Source organism: Manis pentadactyla, chromosome X (genome assembly GCF_030020395.1).
Source record: "Manis pentadactyla isolate mManPen7 chromosome X, mManPen7.hap1, whole genome shotgun sequence".
NCBI lineage: Eukaryota > Metazoa > Chordata > Mammalia > Pholidota > Manidae > Manis > Manis pentadactyla.
In genome coordinates this window covers 9,338,002-9,356,833 of record NC_080038.1, presented here as the reverse complement: position 1 = coordinate 9,356,833, position 18,832 = coordinate 9,338,002, and the positions used below count along the sequence as shown (strand labels likewise).

At 38.9% G+C, this 18,832-nt stretch overlaps 2 protein-coding genes across 4 annotated transcripts in view; one reads left to right on the top strand and one right to left on the bottom strand.

Moving 5' to 3' along the window:
* Positions 1-18,832, top strand: part of FANCB (FA complementation group B) — a 359,567-nt gene that overhangs the window by 198,777 nt on the left and 141,958 nt on the right. The window lies entirely within an intron of this gene.
* GLRA2 (glycine receptor alpha 2) overlaps positions 1-18,832 on the bottom strand; it is a 185,758-nt gene that overhangs the window by 87,002 nt on the left and 79,924 nt on the right. For all 3 annotated transcript variants that reach the window (XM_036912948.2, XM_036912945.2, XM_036912947.2), the window contains exons 5-7: positions 17,280-17,362; positions 14,434-14,571; positions 12,597-12,811 (exon numbers count right to left, since the gene is read on the bottom strand). In XM_036912948.2, coding sequence (XP_036768843.1) covers positions 12,597-12,811; positions 14,434-14,571; positions 17,280-17,362 — 436 coding nt within the window. The remainder of the gene's footprint in view (positions 1-12,596; positions 12,812-14,433; positions 14,572-17,279; positions 17,363-18,832) is intronic.

The following is an 18,832-nucleotide window of genomic DNA, read 5'->3' as shown; positions in this document are numbered from 1 at the left end:
CTCCCCAATGACAGAAAGCTGTTAATTTCCCTTTCCACAAGAAAATAATATTTAGGAAGTGAGCAGAAAATAGCAGTGGGAAGCAAAATAAAGGGTGGGACTCTTCCAGGGAGAAGTCCAAACTAGATGGAAAATCCATTATGATCACTCAAAACTGTGAATCATAATTTAAGAATATGGAAGGAATCTGAAGACTGAATACTTTGAATCCCATTAATCATCCCTCAAGCAGATAGACTGCAACAGGCATAAAGGACATGCACTTTAAAAGCTGAAGGGACATGACTATAAAGTGCAAGGTAGAGTAGGATAGTGAAAAAGGAAGAGTGCTGAGTGTCCAGATAAATTTGAATTCTGGCTTTGGCACTTATTAGTTGTATAACCTTGAGTCTCAAGTTACTTATCTATAAAATGGGACCAATAGTATCTAGCTCATAGGGTTGTTAAAAGGATTAAATAACATATGAATGAAAAGCACTTAGTAGCAGGTCTTGAATCTAGCTAGAAACAATAAATATCAGCTTTTGTTATTTTTATTTTAAAAAGGGAGAGAAGAGGAAATTACCTAAAGGTTTGAGTATTCTCTATTGTTTGTTCATTATTGGTGCAATCTGGGTTTTTTAAACTTCTTTATTAAAATACTTAAGGAACAAAGACCTGAATGGAAGTCATGAAACCATAAAACTCTTAGAAGAGAACATAGGCAAAAATCTCTTGGACATAAACATGAGCAACTTTTTCATGAACATATCTCCCCAAGCAAGGGGGAAAAAAGCAAAAATGAACAAGTGGGACCATATCAAACTAAAAAGCTTCTGTACAGCAAAGAACACCATCAGTAGAACAAAAAGGCATCCTACAGTATGGGAGAATATATTCATAAATGACAGATCCAATAAGGGGTTGACATCCAAATTCTATAAAGAACTCATGTACCTCAACAAACAAAAAACAAATAAGCCAATTAAAAAATTGCCACAGGAGCTGAACAGACAATTCTCCAAAGAGGAAATTCAGATGGCCAACAGGCACATGAAAAATGCTCCACATCCCTAATCATCAGAGAAATGCAAAATAAAATCACAATGAAATATCACCTCACACCAATTAGGATGGCCAACATCCAAAAGACAAACAACAACAAATGTTGGTGAGGTTGTGGAGAAAGGGGAACCCTCCTACACTGCTGGTGGGAATGTAAATTAGTTCAACCATTGTGGAAAGCAGTATGGAGGTTCCTCAAAAAACTAAACATAGAAATACCATTTGACCCAGGAATTCCACTTTTAGGAATTTACCCTAAGAATGCAACAGCCCAGTTTGAAAAAGACTTATTCACCCCCATGTTTATCACAGCACTCTTTACAATAGCCAAGAAATGAAAGCAACCTAAATGTCCATCAGTAGAAGAACGGATAAAGAAGATGTGGTACATATACACAATGAAATATTATTCAGCCATAAGAAGAAAACAAATCCTACCATTTGCAACAATATGGATGGAGCTAGAGGGTATTATGCTCAGTGAAATAAGCCAGGTGGAGAAAGACAAGCATCAAATGATTTCCCTCATCTGTGGAGTATAAGAGCAAAGCAAAAACTGAAGGAACAAAACAGCAGCAGAATCACAGAACCCAAGAATGGACTAACAGTTACCAAAGGGAAAGGGACTGGGGAGGATGGGTGGGAAAGGAGGAATAAGGGAAATAAGGGGCATTACAATTAGCACACATAATGTAGGCGGAGGGGCAGGGGGCACGGGAAGGCAGTATAGCACAGAGAAAACAAGTAGTGACTCTACAGCGTCTTACTTGGCTGATGGACAGTGACTGTAATGGGGTATGTGGTGGGGAGTTGATAATGGGGAGAATCTAGTAACCACAGTGTTGCTCATGTGACTGTATATTAATGATACCAAAATTTTAAAAAATGAAAGTACTAAGATAAAAAAATGGGCTTCTGCCAAAATGTTACTTATTATTCAAAAAATGTGTATTTAGGAAACCTGTATTTATTTGCTTTACCAAGCAACCTTTATTCATCTTTTTATAACCAAAATATCCCCTTCATATTGCAAAAAAGAAAAAACTAGACTCACAACTGTATTGTTCAATGAGTCATCACAAAATGAACAGGTCCATATAACCACCACCCAAGTCAAGAAATGGAGCATTAATTAATTCTTGAAGCTCAACCCCTCATAGTACCTCCCAATCACTAGTCCCTCACTACCTCCCAAATCCAACCATAACTCTAGTTTGAACCCAACAGATTAATTTTGTCTGTGAATATTTTTTGTGCTGTTAACTTTTCTTCAACATTAAATTTGCAGGAGTCATCTCTGTTATGTGTGACTGCAGTGCTTACATTTTTATTTCCATCTAGTATTTTATTGTATGAACAGGCCACAATGTATTTAATCATTTTATTGTTGATGGTCATCCAGTCTGCTTTTGTTCAACCTTTTAGTTGTTACTGATGGGCAATGGCTTATACTTGGTTGGTCTCTTAACATAATCACACATGTGAGTTGATGGAAATGATGGTTAAAATGGCTGTAGCTGATCGAAGCAATAAACAGCAGCTGAGTTCAGTTAGAAAGTCTGCTGAGGAGGAATGTGTAATGAAAGCCTCAGGAACCATTCTAAGTTACTCAGACTATGAAACAGAAAGGGCAATCAGGCAAGCATTGTCTCTTCATCAGAATGATGAACGAAGATGCCAACTGCATATAATACACAGTGAATGCAATATACACAGCCAAAGACAGGGATTTCAGAGCCTTAAAAATAACTTATCTCACAGTCAAAAACTTCCACCTGTAATTAGCATGGCACGGACAATGTGATGGAACTTAAAATTTTCAGTTCTTCCCTTGGGAGGATTTGAATTGACCAGTGGTTTGAATCTTGGTTCTTCACTTGCTAGAAGCATAACTGTGGGCCAATTGCTTAACCTCTTTATGTTTCAGTTTCCCTACCTGTAAACTGAGGTGATGCAAAATAGTATTTACCTCATATGTTTGCTGTAAGATAACCTACGTAAAGGGTTTAGCACACTGCCAGGCATGTAGAAGGAACTCAATAGCTGTTAACTGTGAAAGGAAGTGCGGCATATGATTAATCATGCAACTCAGAGACAGACTGCCCGAGTTCAAGGTCTAGCTGTTTGTGAACTTGAGCAAGTTATTTTAACCCCTTCATGCCTTAGTATGCTCATGTACAAAGTGAAGACAATAATAGTATCTAGTTCACAGTGTTGTGAAGTTTAAATGAATATGTATTCTGACACATGATAAATATGTTGAAAAGACTTCCCCAGACAATAATAAAATTTAGAACCACAGTTCTTAGCTCTGGCTGCATATTAAAATCACCTGGGCAAACTTAAAAAAAATTCTACTGCCAGAAAGTTCGGTTTAATTTGTCTGTGGTGGAGTCTGGGAAAGCTTTCAAATCTTCTTAGCTGATTCTAATGTGCAGCAAAGGTTGAGACCTCCTGCTTTAGTGACACTTCCTCATCAAGCCAACTGCACTCCAGCATTAACTCTTACTCTGATCACAGAACATCAGGAACCACTGAACACAGTCCTCTTATAGTACTTCAACAAGAGCTACTGAGGGCCTCTTCTATATAAGTCACATGGGTCATGCAGAGTTGAACAATATATGGTCCTTCCTTCAAGAAGGTCGCCATGTGTAAGAGCAAGTACACCTGGGCCATGATCACTAAGCTATAAGTCCAAATGCAATGATTGATAAAAGACAAACTACCATGGAGGCAAGGGAGAGAGAGGCCCTTTACATTTGATGGGCTTCATGTGAGAAATGGCATCCACTTCAACCAGATCTTAAAAAATGGGAAGTGAATTCATCTTCACAGTGTCAGTTTTCCCATCCTTAACAGGATTGCTGAAGCCCCCTTCTTCTGCTCACAACACAAAAATTTAGGATTTTATAAGATCAGTTTATGTGTAGTTTGGAAAATATTTTATGTTCTAGTTTCACTAAGCATAGTTGATTTGGAAAACCAAATGGGGTCATGCCCTTGCTTTGGTGAGGGATGGAAAATTGTTTGCTTTAGACATACCAAGCAGTTCGCTTCAGATTGGAGGTCATGGCCTCTCAAGTCCTAGATGCAGTCCAAAACAATCGTTAGGTTCAAATCGTAGATAGCTTTCATAACACGTTAAAATTGGAGGAAAACAAAAACCCACTTGGTTTTTGTTAGGGAAAGAAAAGAGGCTATCTTCTGAGGTTTGGGGCCCTTTGGAAAAATATGGGGCTGCACCTCTGGCCCAGAGTGGCTGTCGAGCGCTCAGATGAAGAGACCCCTAAGCTGCTTTTATCAGAATTCAAGGAATACACTTGCATCCAAACAAGACTGGAGGACCAAGAAGGGAAAATGGACCCTTGTGTGGGCATGCTGTGAAACCCCCAAATCAGCTGTGGCAGTGCTGAGGAAGCAAAACAGATAAAAATAGCCCGTCCGGATGCCTTCTCATCTAAACCATTGCTTTATTATTATTATTATTTCTTTGGTTAGATTGCTCTTTAAGAAATAGCTATCAAAGCAAAGTGGATATAACACTACTTGAGATAGAGAAATGAAGCTTTACAAAATAATTATGTTAGAGTGACATAATGTAGGCAGCTGGGATTCTCTGCGGCAAAGAATAGTCAGTTAAGGAAAGATGAGCCCTGGATATGTGGGTTCACATTTTTTCCTTTCATCTCCTAGAGAAGAGTTAGATGGATTTTTCTTAATGACTAGACTTGAGAGATGTACATTCATTTAATCAACAAACATTTATTGAACATATACTGTAGGCTAGATGCTGTTATAGAGAGTAGGCCAGATAAAGATCTTTGCCTTCCTGAAGGAGCTCAAGGTCAAGCTAAGGGAAACAGATAATATACAATAAATAGAATCCATAATTGAGTAAGATATAAATCATAGTGTTGCTGTAAGGTAATAAAATAGGTGAGGAAACAAAAAATACTGAAAAGCTGCATTGGGTCAAGGTGTTGATGAGGGCATGGGTGAGATGATAAAGGCCACAACAGGCTTTATTGAGAAGGTAAGATCTGAATGAAGATGGAAAACCTGGAGAAGTTAGTCATGTGGCTATCAGTGCAGAGCAATCCAGGCACAGAGAACAGTCATTACAAAGGCCTGGGAGTGATAGCATGTGCCTGGCATATTCAGGAAACAGTAAGGAGGCCAGTGTGCCTGGAGCACTGAGCAAGGAAGTGGCAGTTTCGGGCTATCATCTTGGTAATTGAGATAACTGGGCCATGTATCTCTCATCATTCAACAGGCTAGCCTGGGCTTATTCACATAGTGGTGTTCAAAGGATCCCAAGAGCAGCAGGAGAAAGCTAGCTACAGTATGCAAGCATTTCTCAAGTCTCTTGTTTATGTCGCATTTGCCATTATCTCATTGGCCAAGACAAGTCACGTGGTCAGGTTGACAGTGAATGTGGGAGGGAGCTATAACCCAAAGGCTGATAGATTTAGAGAAGGGAATTATTACAGCCACTTCTGTAAAAAATCTACCCCATTACCCTTACATTACTGAATTATAATCTATTTTACGTATATGCTAGTCTTCTTAAGGACAGAAGTTTTGTCATGTCTTATACCCAGAGTATGTAGCATGTGCTCCATAATAGTTCACTTTTTCCTCACTGTGTAGCATTTATAAGAAGGATGGGCAGTTAGGCTGTATGGCCCAGATGGAGTTACCCATTTTAGTGAAATGGGAAGACAGTGCAAAATAATCTTGAACCTCAAAATGCTATCCCAAAACGATTCATGAGCCTCATGAGAACTTGAGCAGAAGCACAGCCTGGGTAGTCTCTCCCACCATCAGTTTCCCTGAAAGGCTGCCAGCAACATGCCTGAACTGAAGTTCTAATGGTGCTCTAGCTCTGTCCCAAGAGAATTCACACACATCATCTCTTTGTATATTTTTATCTCACAGTCACTACATCAACAGCTCTTCAGTTTGCTGTGGCTCAGGAAATGTCAGAAGGGAAACTTTATAAAGTCTCCCCCAACATATGCAGGCATCTGGTTAAAGCAAGCAGGCCTGCAGATCAATTTGCCAAAGTGTGGCTTTCTTTCTTTTCAAACTTTTACCCTATAACTTAGTAAAATCTTGATTTTACGAAACAAAAGTGTTCCCATCCTCTTTCAGAAATACCAGTCTGACTTAGGAAATTCATCCCAGTTATCCAGAGAGGTACCTGATTCAAGGAGCAATTATCTTTATTTTTTAGAGTTAAAACAGACATCCAAACAAATCCTTATTTCAAAACTTTTGTGGGTATCAGTTTTACTGCTTTCATAGTTTTTCTTACTGCAGTCTCTAGATAGAAACATTTTTTGTGGAGAATAAAGAAAGACTAAATATGGCAGGACTATGGCCTCTTTTGTTTTAAGTTCCAAACTGTCCTGAGTTTGGCAGCTGCTTGAAATAGTCCAGCTGCTATTGGTTGACCAGATGGCTGAAAAGTAAGGGGAAATTTCCTTACATAAGAAATAGGGCATCTCAGTTAATAATGGCTAAAGATAATGCCCCTGGATCCTTGCTCCAAGGAGATGGTTTTGGACCTGTCAGAGTCACCTGCACACTCATGTCATCCCAACTGTCCCCTACCAACACTCACTCTCATCTCTGCAGTCTCTGGACTGCAGCCACAAATGAGGACTCAAGACACACTGAGGAGTGACTGCAAATCATTCAGCTATAATAACAAACTCAAAGTAAAGGAAAAGAAATGTTTGACACTGGCCACACTCAAAGCCTGCCTGATGTTTCATAGCCTTCTATTCAATTCATCTCGGTATTTTCCTGTGAGTTGGAAAGACAACAATACACCCAGGCTTTAGTCTGCCTCTAGGGTTTTTATGCTCTCAACAGTTAGAATGTTACCAGCACAACAGCTTCTTGGAAGGCTGGCAAAGAGGTATATTTAAAAATCTGGTTTTACAGCTTCAAATGGGAAGGTACCTATGAAACAGGTATCATGCTGGTATTTCATTTTCCCATATTTAGGGAAGAGATTGAACCTCTGAAAAACCAAATCAAACCAAACAAAACCAGACCAAACAAAACAGAAACCACGAAAACTGGTTGGCAGGAAGGCAGGAAATTAACTTGGAATCAATAAACACAAGTTTCTTACTTGAAATGAGTTTAAAATTTGTGAAGCATGTTGGAAACATGCCCAGATTGTCTTCTAGAAAAGCTTATTTTATACGTGTAGACCAAATATTACAAATAGGAAGGCCTCATTGCCCAGAATGACCTTTATCACTTCCTACCTCGCCTATTTGGGCTGCTTCGTAGATTCAGCTCAGGCTCCCTCCTTCAGGCCATTTTCGTAACACTGCTCCTTCTCTCCCTCCTTCTCTGGCTCTCTACTTCTCTCCTTCTCTCCCACTCTTCCCCTCCATATCTTCCTCCTCCATTTAATAAGTTAGGTATCCTCCTTGATGTTCTTAATATTCCACATTGTTCAGTAATCACCAACCCTTCCAAGTGTTTGTCTCTAACATACCAGATTACAAGCCCCTGATGGTAGGGACTATGTTTTATTTATCTTTGATTTCCCCAGCCCCTAGCACAATGAGTAGCACAGAGAAGACATTCGATAAATGTTAGTTGAATAAATGAATGGACAAATGAACTGCCAATTAAATTATGCTTGGAATGCCACTTGACTACAAGTCTTTTTAGCACTATTTATTCATTCACTAACTGACTCTTCACTGAGCACCTACTAAGAGCCAGGTGTTGTGCTAAGTGGTGGGTATGTAAACATGGACAAAATCAGTGGAGTCCTTGTCCTCATAGCGGTAAAACTCTAAAATTAAGTCTCTTTGTTTATAAGTGTAAAAGTATGGGAATGGGATATTCTTATCTCAGAATTTCAATGAAAACCTCACTGAAGGAAGACTATACATGTGCATGCAGGATATAGGACTTTCTAGAAGAAAGCAAATGCTATCTAGAGACCATTCCACCCAACACCTTGTATTATTATGGAAGTCTAGATATTTGAAAAGAATTAATTGAAGTAATGGAATTTGTGGATATTGACAGTGCTGTGGCATTTTTCCTTACTCTCCTAAAGATGGGGAGAAGGCATTTATTCCTACCCAAGTAAGAGAAGAGACTTCATCTCTTTCACATGTCATATATGTGCTAAGCTGCTGAAATTCCAAGTTGCCCCTGGATCAGAATGCAGAAGAGTTCTTAGGAAAACCAGTCATAGGTCCTCAGTAGTGTGGGTTTTATATGGAAACATATATAATACTTGTTTCCTACCTGGATAAATTCTAAAGGCTGTAGACTAGCTGGAACATCCAAGATTGGTGGGATAAAGTTAGATTGAGAGTTAAATCGCATTTCCACTATTTAACAAGACAAGAATGCATGTTCTTGGTGGGCCAAATAAATGGTGTGGAAGATAGCCAGATGTGAATCATCTTGAAAACATGTCAAGCATGAGTGCTGTCTACTTGAGTAAGGAGACTCTGGGAGTAAGACGTTAAAGGAGATATATGCCAGCAGGCAGCAGCTAAGAGGGGATTATAAGACATCAGCCAGAGAGTATATTATTCATCCAGGAATGGTGTAGTGTGTGGGACCTCCAGGAATCTCCAAAGAACTCAAGTTCAGTTTACAAGAAAGCTGGCATTGGGAGCTTTGCCATTAGAGAAGTTAAAAGTTAGAACACAATAGTGTCAGTCATATACAACTTTCTTCCATCTACCCTTTCACCTCAGCCCTCAATAGTCATGAAGTCAGCAAGAGGAGTGGAGAAGAGAATTGGAAAAGCAAGGGGAGTTGCTGTGAAGGAACAGACAGTGTGCCCACCGTGCCGCGCAGCTTCAAACCAAAGGTCAGGCCTGAGCTGGGCGCAAGGAAGGGACAGAACATTGAATTGGGTATGAGAATGAAGTTTTGTTTCAGGCTAGATGGTTTTTTAGAAATCTGATAATGCTGTCCTAAAGTATTTATCACCAATACTTCAGTTGTCTTTAAATTGCAAAATACACATTTGTTCATTATGGATCTGATGACATGGCATATAGTATTGACATGAGAACCAATGGAATCTTTCTGAAGTCTCCTCTGGAGGCAAGGAAAACAGCCAACTGAGGCTACTTGATGGTAGTGATTGAAAAAAATAGAGCCATTGCTTATTCAGACCCTCTAGAGCTTAACCCATTCAATAAACTGCCTACCTATGAAAAACACATGCATACGTGTACACAGACACATATGTAAACTTTGGTTCATCTCATTGGCAGCATAACTATGAACAGATAACGGGCCATCTAAAGACATGGTGTTGTATATTCACAAGGCCCTTTGTGAGACTTCTAATGCAGCCACCTGTCCCATGGAGCAGTCCTATCTATTACACATGGATAGGGGCTAATAACAACAAAAATAAACAGAATGAATTACTCAAGTCTCCAAAAACTACCATCTACAAAAACTGGGTTAAATAATATGTAGGCGATGCCTAATCTCTTACTCATTTCATTTTTGAAAGGGGTAGATAATATTCTCATTTTAGAAATGAAGACACAGGCTTAGAGAGGCTAAACGAAGTGAAGGCTCTAAGATTTAAATCCAGGCCTACCTGTTTTTCAAAAACATATCTTCGTGGATATGTGCTCAACTTGCCAAAGTCTACTTGAGAACTTCTGGAAAGGGAGACATACTCTTCTAGAGAAATTCCATTCCTCTAGAGCATATGTCATATTATTATATTATTATGAGATTCTTCCATATATTAAACCCTAATATTTTTCTATAAAACTTTTGCCTACAGATTCTGCTTCAAGTCTATTTTATCTTCTACATGGTCTCGCATGGGGGAACGTGGCTATTTGAATTAATAATTTATTTATCCATTCAATGAGGATTTATTGATCATCTAGTCTAAGCCCCACGCTGTTCCAGGTGCTGAAGTTTACATGACAAACAAGACCAGGTTTTTGCCTGACTGGAACATACATCCCACTGGGCATCTTCCCATAGATCATCTGTCATTCACTCTAATCATCCTCAGTTTCTTCTTTTTTGCATTGCAAAATAAGATTTTTTTAAATATACACATATAGCTTTTAGAACACAGTGATACACAAACACTCATATACAAATATATTTATAATAATCACACTTAGAAAAGCAAAAAAAATCCTGAATATCAAAGATAATAAAATAAATGATGGTTAATACATCAGATAGACTCTTAAGTCATTGCAAATTATATTCATGTTAGATTTGTAATGCTGTGGGAAATGACACATAGTATAAAACTAAAAAAGTTTGATCTCAATTTTTTGTGTGCGCATGTGTATGGGCTTGCCTATAGATGTGCATAGAAAAAATGGCTGGAAGGAAATACACTAAAGTCTTAACAGTTATTTACTGGATGGTTAACATTAATGTATTTTCTGTGTTTTGTATCTTTCTCTAACAAGCATGTGTTATTTTTAAAGTGCAATGTGCATGCCTGCTCTGTAAAGGGTGTTGCCATAGGCCCTGAAGCAACTGTACAATTAACATAGTGTAAGCATCTGCTTAGGGACTGCAGTGTATATAAATTAAAATGAGTGTGTGTGTGTGTGTGTGTGTGTGTGTGTGTGTGTGTGTGTGTGTAAGTGTATGGTAAATTCTTTATCTTCCATGACTCACTTTTTATCCCATTTTCCTTTCTCACTGTCATCCATATGAGTCACATCTCCCCACAGTCAGTTGAGGGCCAAGCATGTTTAATAATAACCCAAGAAAAATATACATAGGGAATTAAACCTGCTGTGAGCTCAGAGCCAAGTATAAAATGATTTTTGATTATACCCTCTTTTGGTTTATCTCAGTTCCTGATTGCCTTCACATACAAAGATCACTGATGAGTGACCATTTATTTAGCAATAGTTTTGACCACTGATACAGAATCATAATAGCTAATAAGAATGAATAACAAATTTGTCAAAACTCAAGCTCCCATTCTGAAAATGAATGCCTGTTTTCATAGCAATGAGTGGCTGGAGGCTAAATGTCTTATGTTGTGACATTATCTGCTTACAATTTGTCACCAATACTATTAAATTGTAAAATACATCTCTGTGTATCCTGAGGTTTGATGGCATAGCATCTACTGATGGGAGTAGTAACCAACAAGAAACAAGCAAACGAGCCTATTTAGGAGGGGACACAGCGGATTCGAATTTCTATTATGTAAAATTGATTTGTGATTATGTAGCTGGAAAAAAGCTGTTAGTACTTTTGTTATCTGTATTCCAATAGAAATACAATGCAGGTATTCCGTACTATTTGTTATTCTAGAAAATAAAGTATCAGAGAAAGATCTCTTCTGTTCTCCATTAACATACAAAATCCAATTTATCTTTGGAGGCATGGAACTTGAAAAGTTTGTATAACTATTGTCCCAGTATTCAGTGCACCTTATTATAGCCACAGACCTCCTCCATATGTCACCTTATCTTCCAATACAGGAGATAATGTGGAACATGATCTAACATTTCCCATCATGTCAAATGCAGCACAACTGAACATAAGCTGAAGCCAGCAGAGATACGGGATTACATCTCAATTATTTTCTGGAACTGGGTTTTGGAGTATGAGACAGTGTATACTGAATGCTAAATTGAACTCATACTCCTGGAAAATTGAAGCCAACAGTTCAATGTATTCAGTGAAAGGGGGAAATATACACAGTCTCATTTATGGGGTGTTGGGGCATTTCACAGACAGGACATTTGTCATTACTTGCTTAAGCAATATTTACAAATACAGAGGGCTTGCCTTACATAAAAATAGATAATGCAGCCATTATAGATTATTATTTGTGTCCCTGATATCCACCCCACACTTTTCTGTCAACCTGCCACAGTTGCTGGAATTTTCACCATGCTGGATGACTCCAATGTTCCTTCTCTAGGTAACTGTGTTACTTGAAAATAGTGGTAGATCAGCCATTAAGGTAAATTAAGGCATAGCAAAGATTCACGTATCTGATTTGCTACACCCTAACATTATACATTCATTTCTTATATATACTCATTGATGTGGCTTTTCTGTGCAAACTTCCAGGAACTTAATTCAGACTTTTATTATTGTAGATGACTTCACCGAGTATATGAATCGCAATAGCCTCACCAATGAATACTTGATAATATAGCACAAGTTGCATCAATCTTGCTCTAATTCCTGCAAGCTTCATGGCTGCATGGCTTCATAAACAACATGAGGTCAAAAGCACTCAATGGCTTCATAGGCAGAATTCCTGAGCCTCGTTTCTACCTCTGCTCATTCCTCTCCTCTCTCAGCTCTGACTTCCCTTTCCCCTAAATGATCTAATTGTGAAGATCCCCCATGTCCTCCGAGCTCTAATTCTCTCAAACTCAGATCTTTGTTCTCATCCTGCATTTGCATCTCCAACAGTGCCATAGGATGGCAAACATTTCTGCCTTCACAGAATTCTCCAGCCCACCAGTCCTTTGACAAACCTCTCCAATCAGTTATCAAGTGAGGAGATTTCTTACCTTTGGCAGAGATGCCCTGGAACCTGAACTCTGGGTGGTCATCGTTAAGACCGTGGTGATGCCCAGTGCAACCCTGGCAGGGGCTGCATCCATATTTATCCAAAAGGAGACCCAGGACAAAATGACAATCAACAGACTGGGGATGTACATCTGGATCAAATAATATCCCATCTGACGTTCCAGATGAAACTTGACCTCGATGCAGGTAAACTTTCCTAGAAGCAGGAAATGATAATTTAAAATCCAATTCCAATTTATCTTTCCCATTCCAGCCTCCCACTTTATTTTTATTTTTTTTAAAGAGTATTACGGATAGATTTGGAAGATTGCATAAAACATATAACCAATTCAACTCTTTTCAAAGTCATGAAAATGATAGTATGAGAATGAGTGATCTAAAGAGTCACTGGACCAAAACCACGTGGCATATTTAGTTTTCCAAATTTGTGCTTGTTGCAGCTTGATTATTTAAACAGAGCTTTGGAATTTGTAAGACTCATAAATTTACCAATGGAAATAAAATATTCACATGTGGGGTTCTAATATGTAATAAAGAGTGTACAATATATAACCTACCATATAGATGCGTAACCTATACTATACAGCATATAATATATAACACATAATATGTAATAGTTGAAACCATTTCCTCCAAAAGTGTAGAGTTCACATGGGGCTCCCAAAGTACTTGAATAATTGTGTAGCTATCTTTGTGTTATCAATAGCAAGAAAAATATACATTTGTATAAGCCATATATATATAATCTAGTCACTGTGAAAATTTCCTAGCCTTCTGAGTAATTGCCTGGGGATGTTTAGAATATTCCTAGCGTCTGTTCATACTGTTATATTGCCTATAAAAAGGAGTACATATAAAGATATTAAAACATTTAACATGCTATTAAGAGACAGATGTTCCTGCTCCTTGCCACTTTTCTTTCTCTTTAATTGGCTTGAAGTTAGAACCCCAGAACTTAATTTGACTTAGTCCACACAAATTAGAGAGTTGGATTCTTCTTGGTCAGGAAGAACACCTTGGAATCAGGTTTTAGCTACTTCATAGAAAATCCTGTTGATTTCTGCAACAAGTGTTCATTGACCATTCTACTCAGCAAGGGACCTGGAGCGTCACTGAATAAACCATCATGTCTCAATTGCCTGTGCATGATCAGCTTGTGTGGCATCAGAAACCAGGACCTTTGTAGGAAAAGCCATCAACTTTACTGGGCAGGCATAATTTTCCAAGTAACACCAGATGCCCACTTGTAGCTATCGCCTCATATTCTCCCCCCATCCCATGTGCCTGTCAGTACTACTGACAGTGCATGACTTGAGAGCCAACTGATTTCCTGCCAGCTGATTTTCACCCAGACTCCTTTTTCTGTCTAGGACTAGAGAGTACAGCAGCTGGATTTCTGGATTTACAAAGACCTGTGTTATTATTCCTCTTCTCCACTAGGGCAGAGAGTACAAATTGACCTGAGGATCCAATGTCACACGTGGATGCCAGGAACAGGCCAGAATTTATATGCTTCCTGCACTGCTTCCAAGGTCTCATATGCCTTTTCTTAGACTCATTTGACAGCAGATGGTCAATAAGAGAACAGCAAAAGATTCCCATATCTCTTTCCTTCTCTCCTTTTTGGTGAAATTATCTGTTGTGCTCAAGGACCTATTCCAGAGGATACAGGCATTTTATCTATCGAGGGGGTGTTGAGCCAAGCCCAGGTCCGTGCCTTGTAGCTCCATTTTCTTGATAACTATGCAGCTATGATACCTTATCACCCCACGCTGCAGGTGGAGCCCACTTGGGGTTAGCAGCTGAAAGAAAACTGACCTGTGTTGTAGTGCTTTGTGCAGTAGCCAAGTTCCTTCTCTTCTTTCAAAATAAACTGGGGTAGGGTCAATCCTTCAGCAACTTGAACTGGACCATCACTTAACCACTCAAATATCAAGTCATTCATTGTGTACCCAACTGGAGTAAACAAATCATAGTGAAAAATTGAATGCATCTTTCCAAGAAAGCTTGAAAGTCTAGCCACGTGAAGAAACAAACAAGGACATTTTCTAAAGCAGACACATAATCAATTCAAGAACATTTTAAATAGAAGGGCTGCAATCATCACAACTACATGTCATTGGGCCAAAGAAGTTGAAGACAGCAAGCTATTTCTGAATGAGGTTTTTCTGTGTAATGAGAGAATGGAACCTAAAAAGTCCATTTTCTTCTGCCTTCTTTATTTGCTAAATCTTTCTGAAGAACAAACAAGTAAACAAACATAAAAATCCCTTGGAGACTGTCTTTACTTGAAAGAGCTGTGTCTGTGGCAATCCACTAAGACCATCCAATTGATGGTAGCAGTCTTAGTATTTCAAATGAAAAGTATTCTTTTTTTTTTTTTCATGAGAATCAATTCATCGTAGGCCTGCCTAGAACATTCCCATTACAAACTTGGCCCCTCTCTTAGGGTCTATTAGCTTTGTTTTCAGAAGGCTGATATTGTCAGTCCTTACGATCAACCCTCAGTTACTTTAGCAAGTGGGGAAGGCTCTAGGCAGGTAACCTAAGAGGAAGTTGCAGAATATGCAAATCAAGCATTTAGTTTGTGCTAGTGTCTTGCAAAATGGGCCCAGTCATCACAATGATTAATATGAAGTAGAACAGATTTTCTATTATGTCAGGTCATATTGTTATATGACTCCTGAACCATCTAAACTAAAATTGTTATCAGTTTAGTAAACCAAAATTAGCTGTTAATCTCCAAGGTCCTGCTAACTAGGTCATTATGTGTCAAGTGCTTCTGGATCTTTCTGCACCCTAGGAATGAAGGCTGGACTCTTCCTTCAGGTATCATTTCTCTCCCCTCCACCTTTGTTTGTGATATTTGAATTCTACAGTGAGAGTGAGAAAGGCAAGGGATATTATGTGAGGTCTTGGCTAGCTATAACCTCAGCATGTTTATTAAGTTTATGGATCCTTATTCTTGTTTACTGCAAGATAGTGACTCACCAAAGCTACCCAGAAATCAATGGCGAAGTTAATTGGAATCTACTTTCTTTTTTCTTTGCACCACCTTTTCCATTCAAAGCCAGAAATAACACAGAAAGTAAGGAATTACAAATAGGACCCTGTACAAGCACTAATGGTCCACAGAGATAATGACCAGCCCTGTCTCTTCCAGTGCAACACTGTATGACTACTTCTTGGGTATCTCCAATAAATACTAGAGGCTCACCAAACACCCCATATCCTTGTCTGGTAAGCTTCTTGCTGGCTACCACAATAATAGTTCTTGTCAGCTACCCGGAAGCCCCAGCCTGGGGCAGGCAGAAGAGGCACAAAGGTGGGGAAGGAGGAGGTAATATGAGGGTAGAAAAGTCTAAAGTGTTTCCCACCCTTCACATTCAAAGTTAGTGAATAAGCACATAAATGCTAAATGTATAATCACATCGCTGCTTCTGTGATTTCTTTACGTCCAGGTCCTGCAAGGACCAAGCGTGTTTACTAATAGGATTTTTTAAAGCCTGGGAGGAGCTGCAGAGGACAGCTACGGATGCTGTTTGACAGAGAAAGTAAATGTTGGGTTGAGGCAGGGGAGAGTTTGGGGTAGTAGAGAAGATACAAAGAAGGAATCGTTATGTAAGAAAATGTTTTTCTCAACCTCCTTCTCAAGAGAAGGGGCAATAGGGAATAAACAAATACATAGTCTATTGTGAGTCAGCGATTTTCATATCATGCCTGACAGTGTCTTAAAACAAAGATGTTTCATTATTTTGTTTATATCTGCAGGAAGTTTCAAGGGAAATCTATAGTGATTTTAAATGACCAGAAGGAAACCCTGTCACTACCTCTTTTTAAATAATAGTTGACGTGTCTTTTTATATCTGTTAGTTTTTAAACCAAGAAGTTCAAAGTATCTCCCTCCCTCTGCCTCATTAAATCTCCTAACATCTCTGTAGGTCACTAGCACTTATTCTCTGCATTTTACAAACAGAGAAACGGACAGAGTAAGCCAGAAAAATGTCATGTCTCTTGACTGAAAATCCCATCACCTTGGAGGCATCAGCAACTTCTGGCATGTGTCAAAGATTTCATTGGCATCAGGGCAAGGGCATAAAGGGGACAAAATAGGTAGCATTTCTCTACTTCCTTCAGCATGCTTTTGTGTAGCCAGTGCCCTCTAAGGGAGATGCGTCTTATCCCAGATCATCTCATGCCCCTCATTCTTGCATCCCCCTCTGGCTAAGGCCCCTGTACCTTGTCCTCAAATCAATTACCCCTTCTTGCCAAAATTCCCTTGGGGTGATGGTCTATATGAGCATAAAATAGAAAGAAATACAATTTTCTGATTAGAGAGGTTGAATGACTAATAATTTTCCTAGGAGACATGTTCATTTCAAAGAAAAGCTTACTAAATCAGGCTTGGGTTTTTTTGTTTTTTGGGGTTTTTTTTTTTTTGAGGAAGGGCAGTTTACTTGGCATTTTACTATGGAAGATAATGTATGCTCTATCGGGTATATGAGACATGCACACAGACTTTTGCTTGCCCTCTCATTAGGACCATGGGCATGGTTAGTAGGTAGAGAACGAGTCTTACAGGTCTTGTCTCCTTAATGACACCCTAAAACAACCAGGTCATTGGTTAAAACAAGCAGGCAGTCATTCCAACCATGGTGACTTACAACTTTCCAGCTGCATTGTACAAGTCTGGACATCCATTGGAAAATTCTTCAAGTCCATGGGACAGGATAAGGTCAAAGTGAGTCTTAGCAAAGAAAAGAAAATTTAAAAAACAAATTTTAAATCTCTGAGGTCTGAATCTTGAGAAACAAACCAAAAATACATTTGACATTAAAGTGACCCTGATTCAAATAATGAAATCCAACCTCTCAGGGCAATGCTTTCTATTTTTCAAATGAAAAACTAGTCATTGGTCAATTTAAAAAAATATTTTAGAATTTTACTATAACTCCTTACTCTCTATTTCCCATCTTCTGGCCTATGACTCCACCTCCCCAATGGCATTGGTCTTAGGTTTATTCTAGCATCAGCAAGAGCGTTGAGAAATAGTAATGAGAACAATGGGCTCTTACCCACACTGATGTCCACAAGATAAACTTTATACTGTTTTAGAACTATATACTCTGGATAGATGGACTTTACTTCAAAGACAATAAATCATGTGATAAGCGCTGATTCTCTTTCCATCAAATGAACAAATGTTTAACTCTGCTATCTTTTCATTTGCTAATCGACATGGATGGGTTAACAATATACTGTAGCATACAGTCTGGAGTTTCGGCTAATCTAGAGCAAGTAATCCTTGAGCTAAAAAAAAAAAAAAAGGACAGTGGCTTGCATGTAGTGTACACCTCTCTGCATCTGGGAGCTGCTCCTTTGCTCCCCCTTTCCTTTCCTTTTCCAACCCCGAGGCAGCTCTGACCAGGCCTTATGTCAGGATATTGACTGAGCCACCATCTCTTTTCCACTGGTTCCTTTTTTCAGTCCTCAGGGAGATGGTTCAAACCTCTTGCTCTTCAATTTTTCTATACCTCAGAAATTCAAGGAAGGAAATTAAGATCTGCAATCAACAGATTTGGGCTCCTTTCCCAGTATTGCCTCCAGCGGTCTCTGTCCCCTAGGTAAGACCTTCAACTCAATAAACAGTCATCTCCTTATCAAATGGTAGGGTAAGACAAAATGGTGCTCATTCCCATATAGCTCTAATTCTAGAATTCCTGTTGTTCTAAAGATCACTGCTCCAAATTCTGTTAATTTTCTCCCCAACATCTTTTGTGCCCATAGACCCCTCCTCCGACTCCTGCTCCGTAACGCAGACTCGCCCTCGCTATCACGCTCCTTCTCTCTCTCCCCTCCTGGTTCCCTTCTCTTTCCTTTCGCTGCTTCATTTTATACATTCTATACATGCCAAGGTAAAACAAAAAGTAGTGGCACAAGTATATTAAAGAAAGAACAGGTTTGGGTTTTGAAGTGAGATTAGACAAAGCATCCATGCTGACCATCTTGAAAATTGTTAAAATACAGCAATGATTGGGAAAAGCAGGACCCAAAACAGGGAAGTGTATTCTCAATTACAGAAAGGTATGCTTTCAATCTTGGAAATAAACAACACCAAATTGAGAGTAGATATTTCTGGTCTGTGGGATGATATTTTGTTTTTACTCTGTATTTATTCTGCATTAGCTGTGTTGACAAGCATAGGTTATTTGAAGAC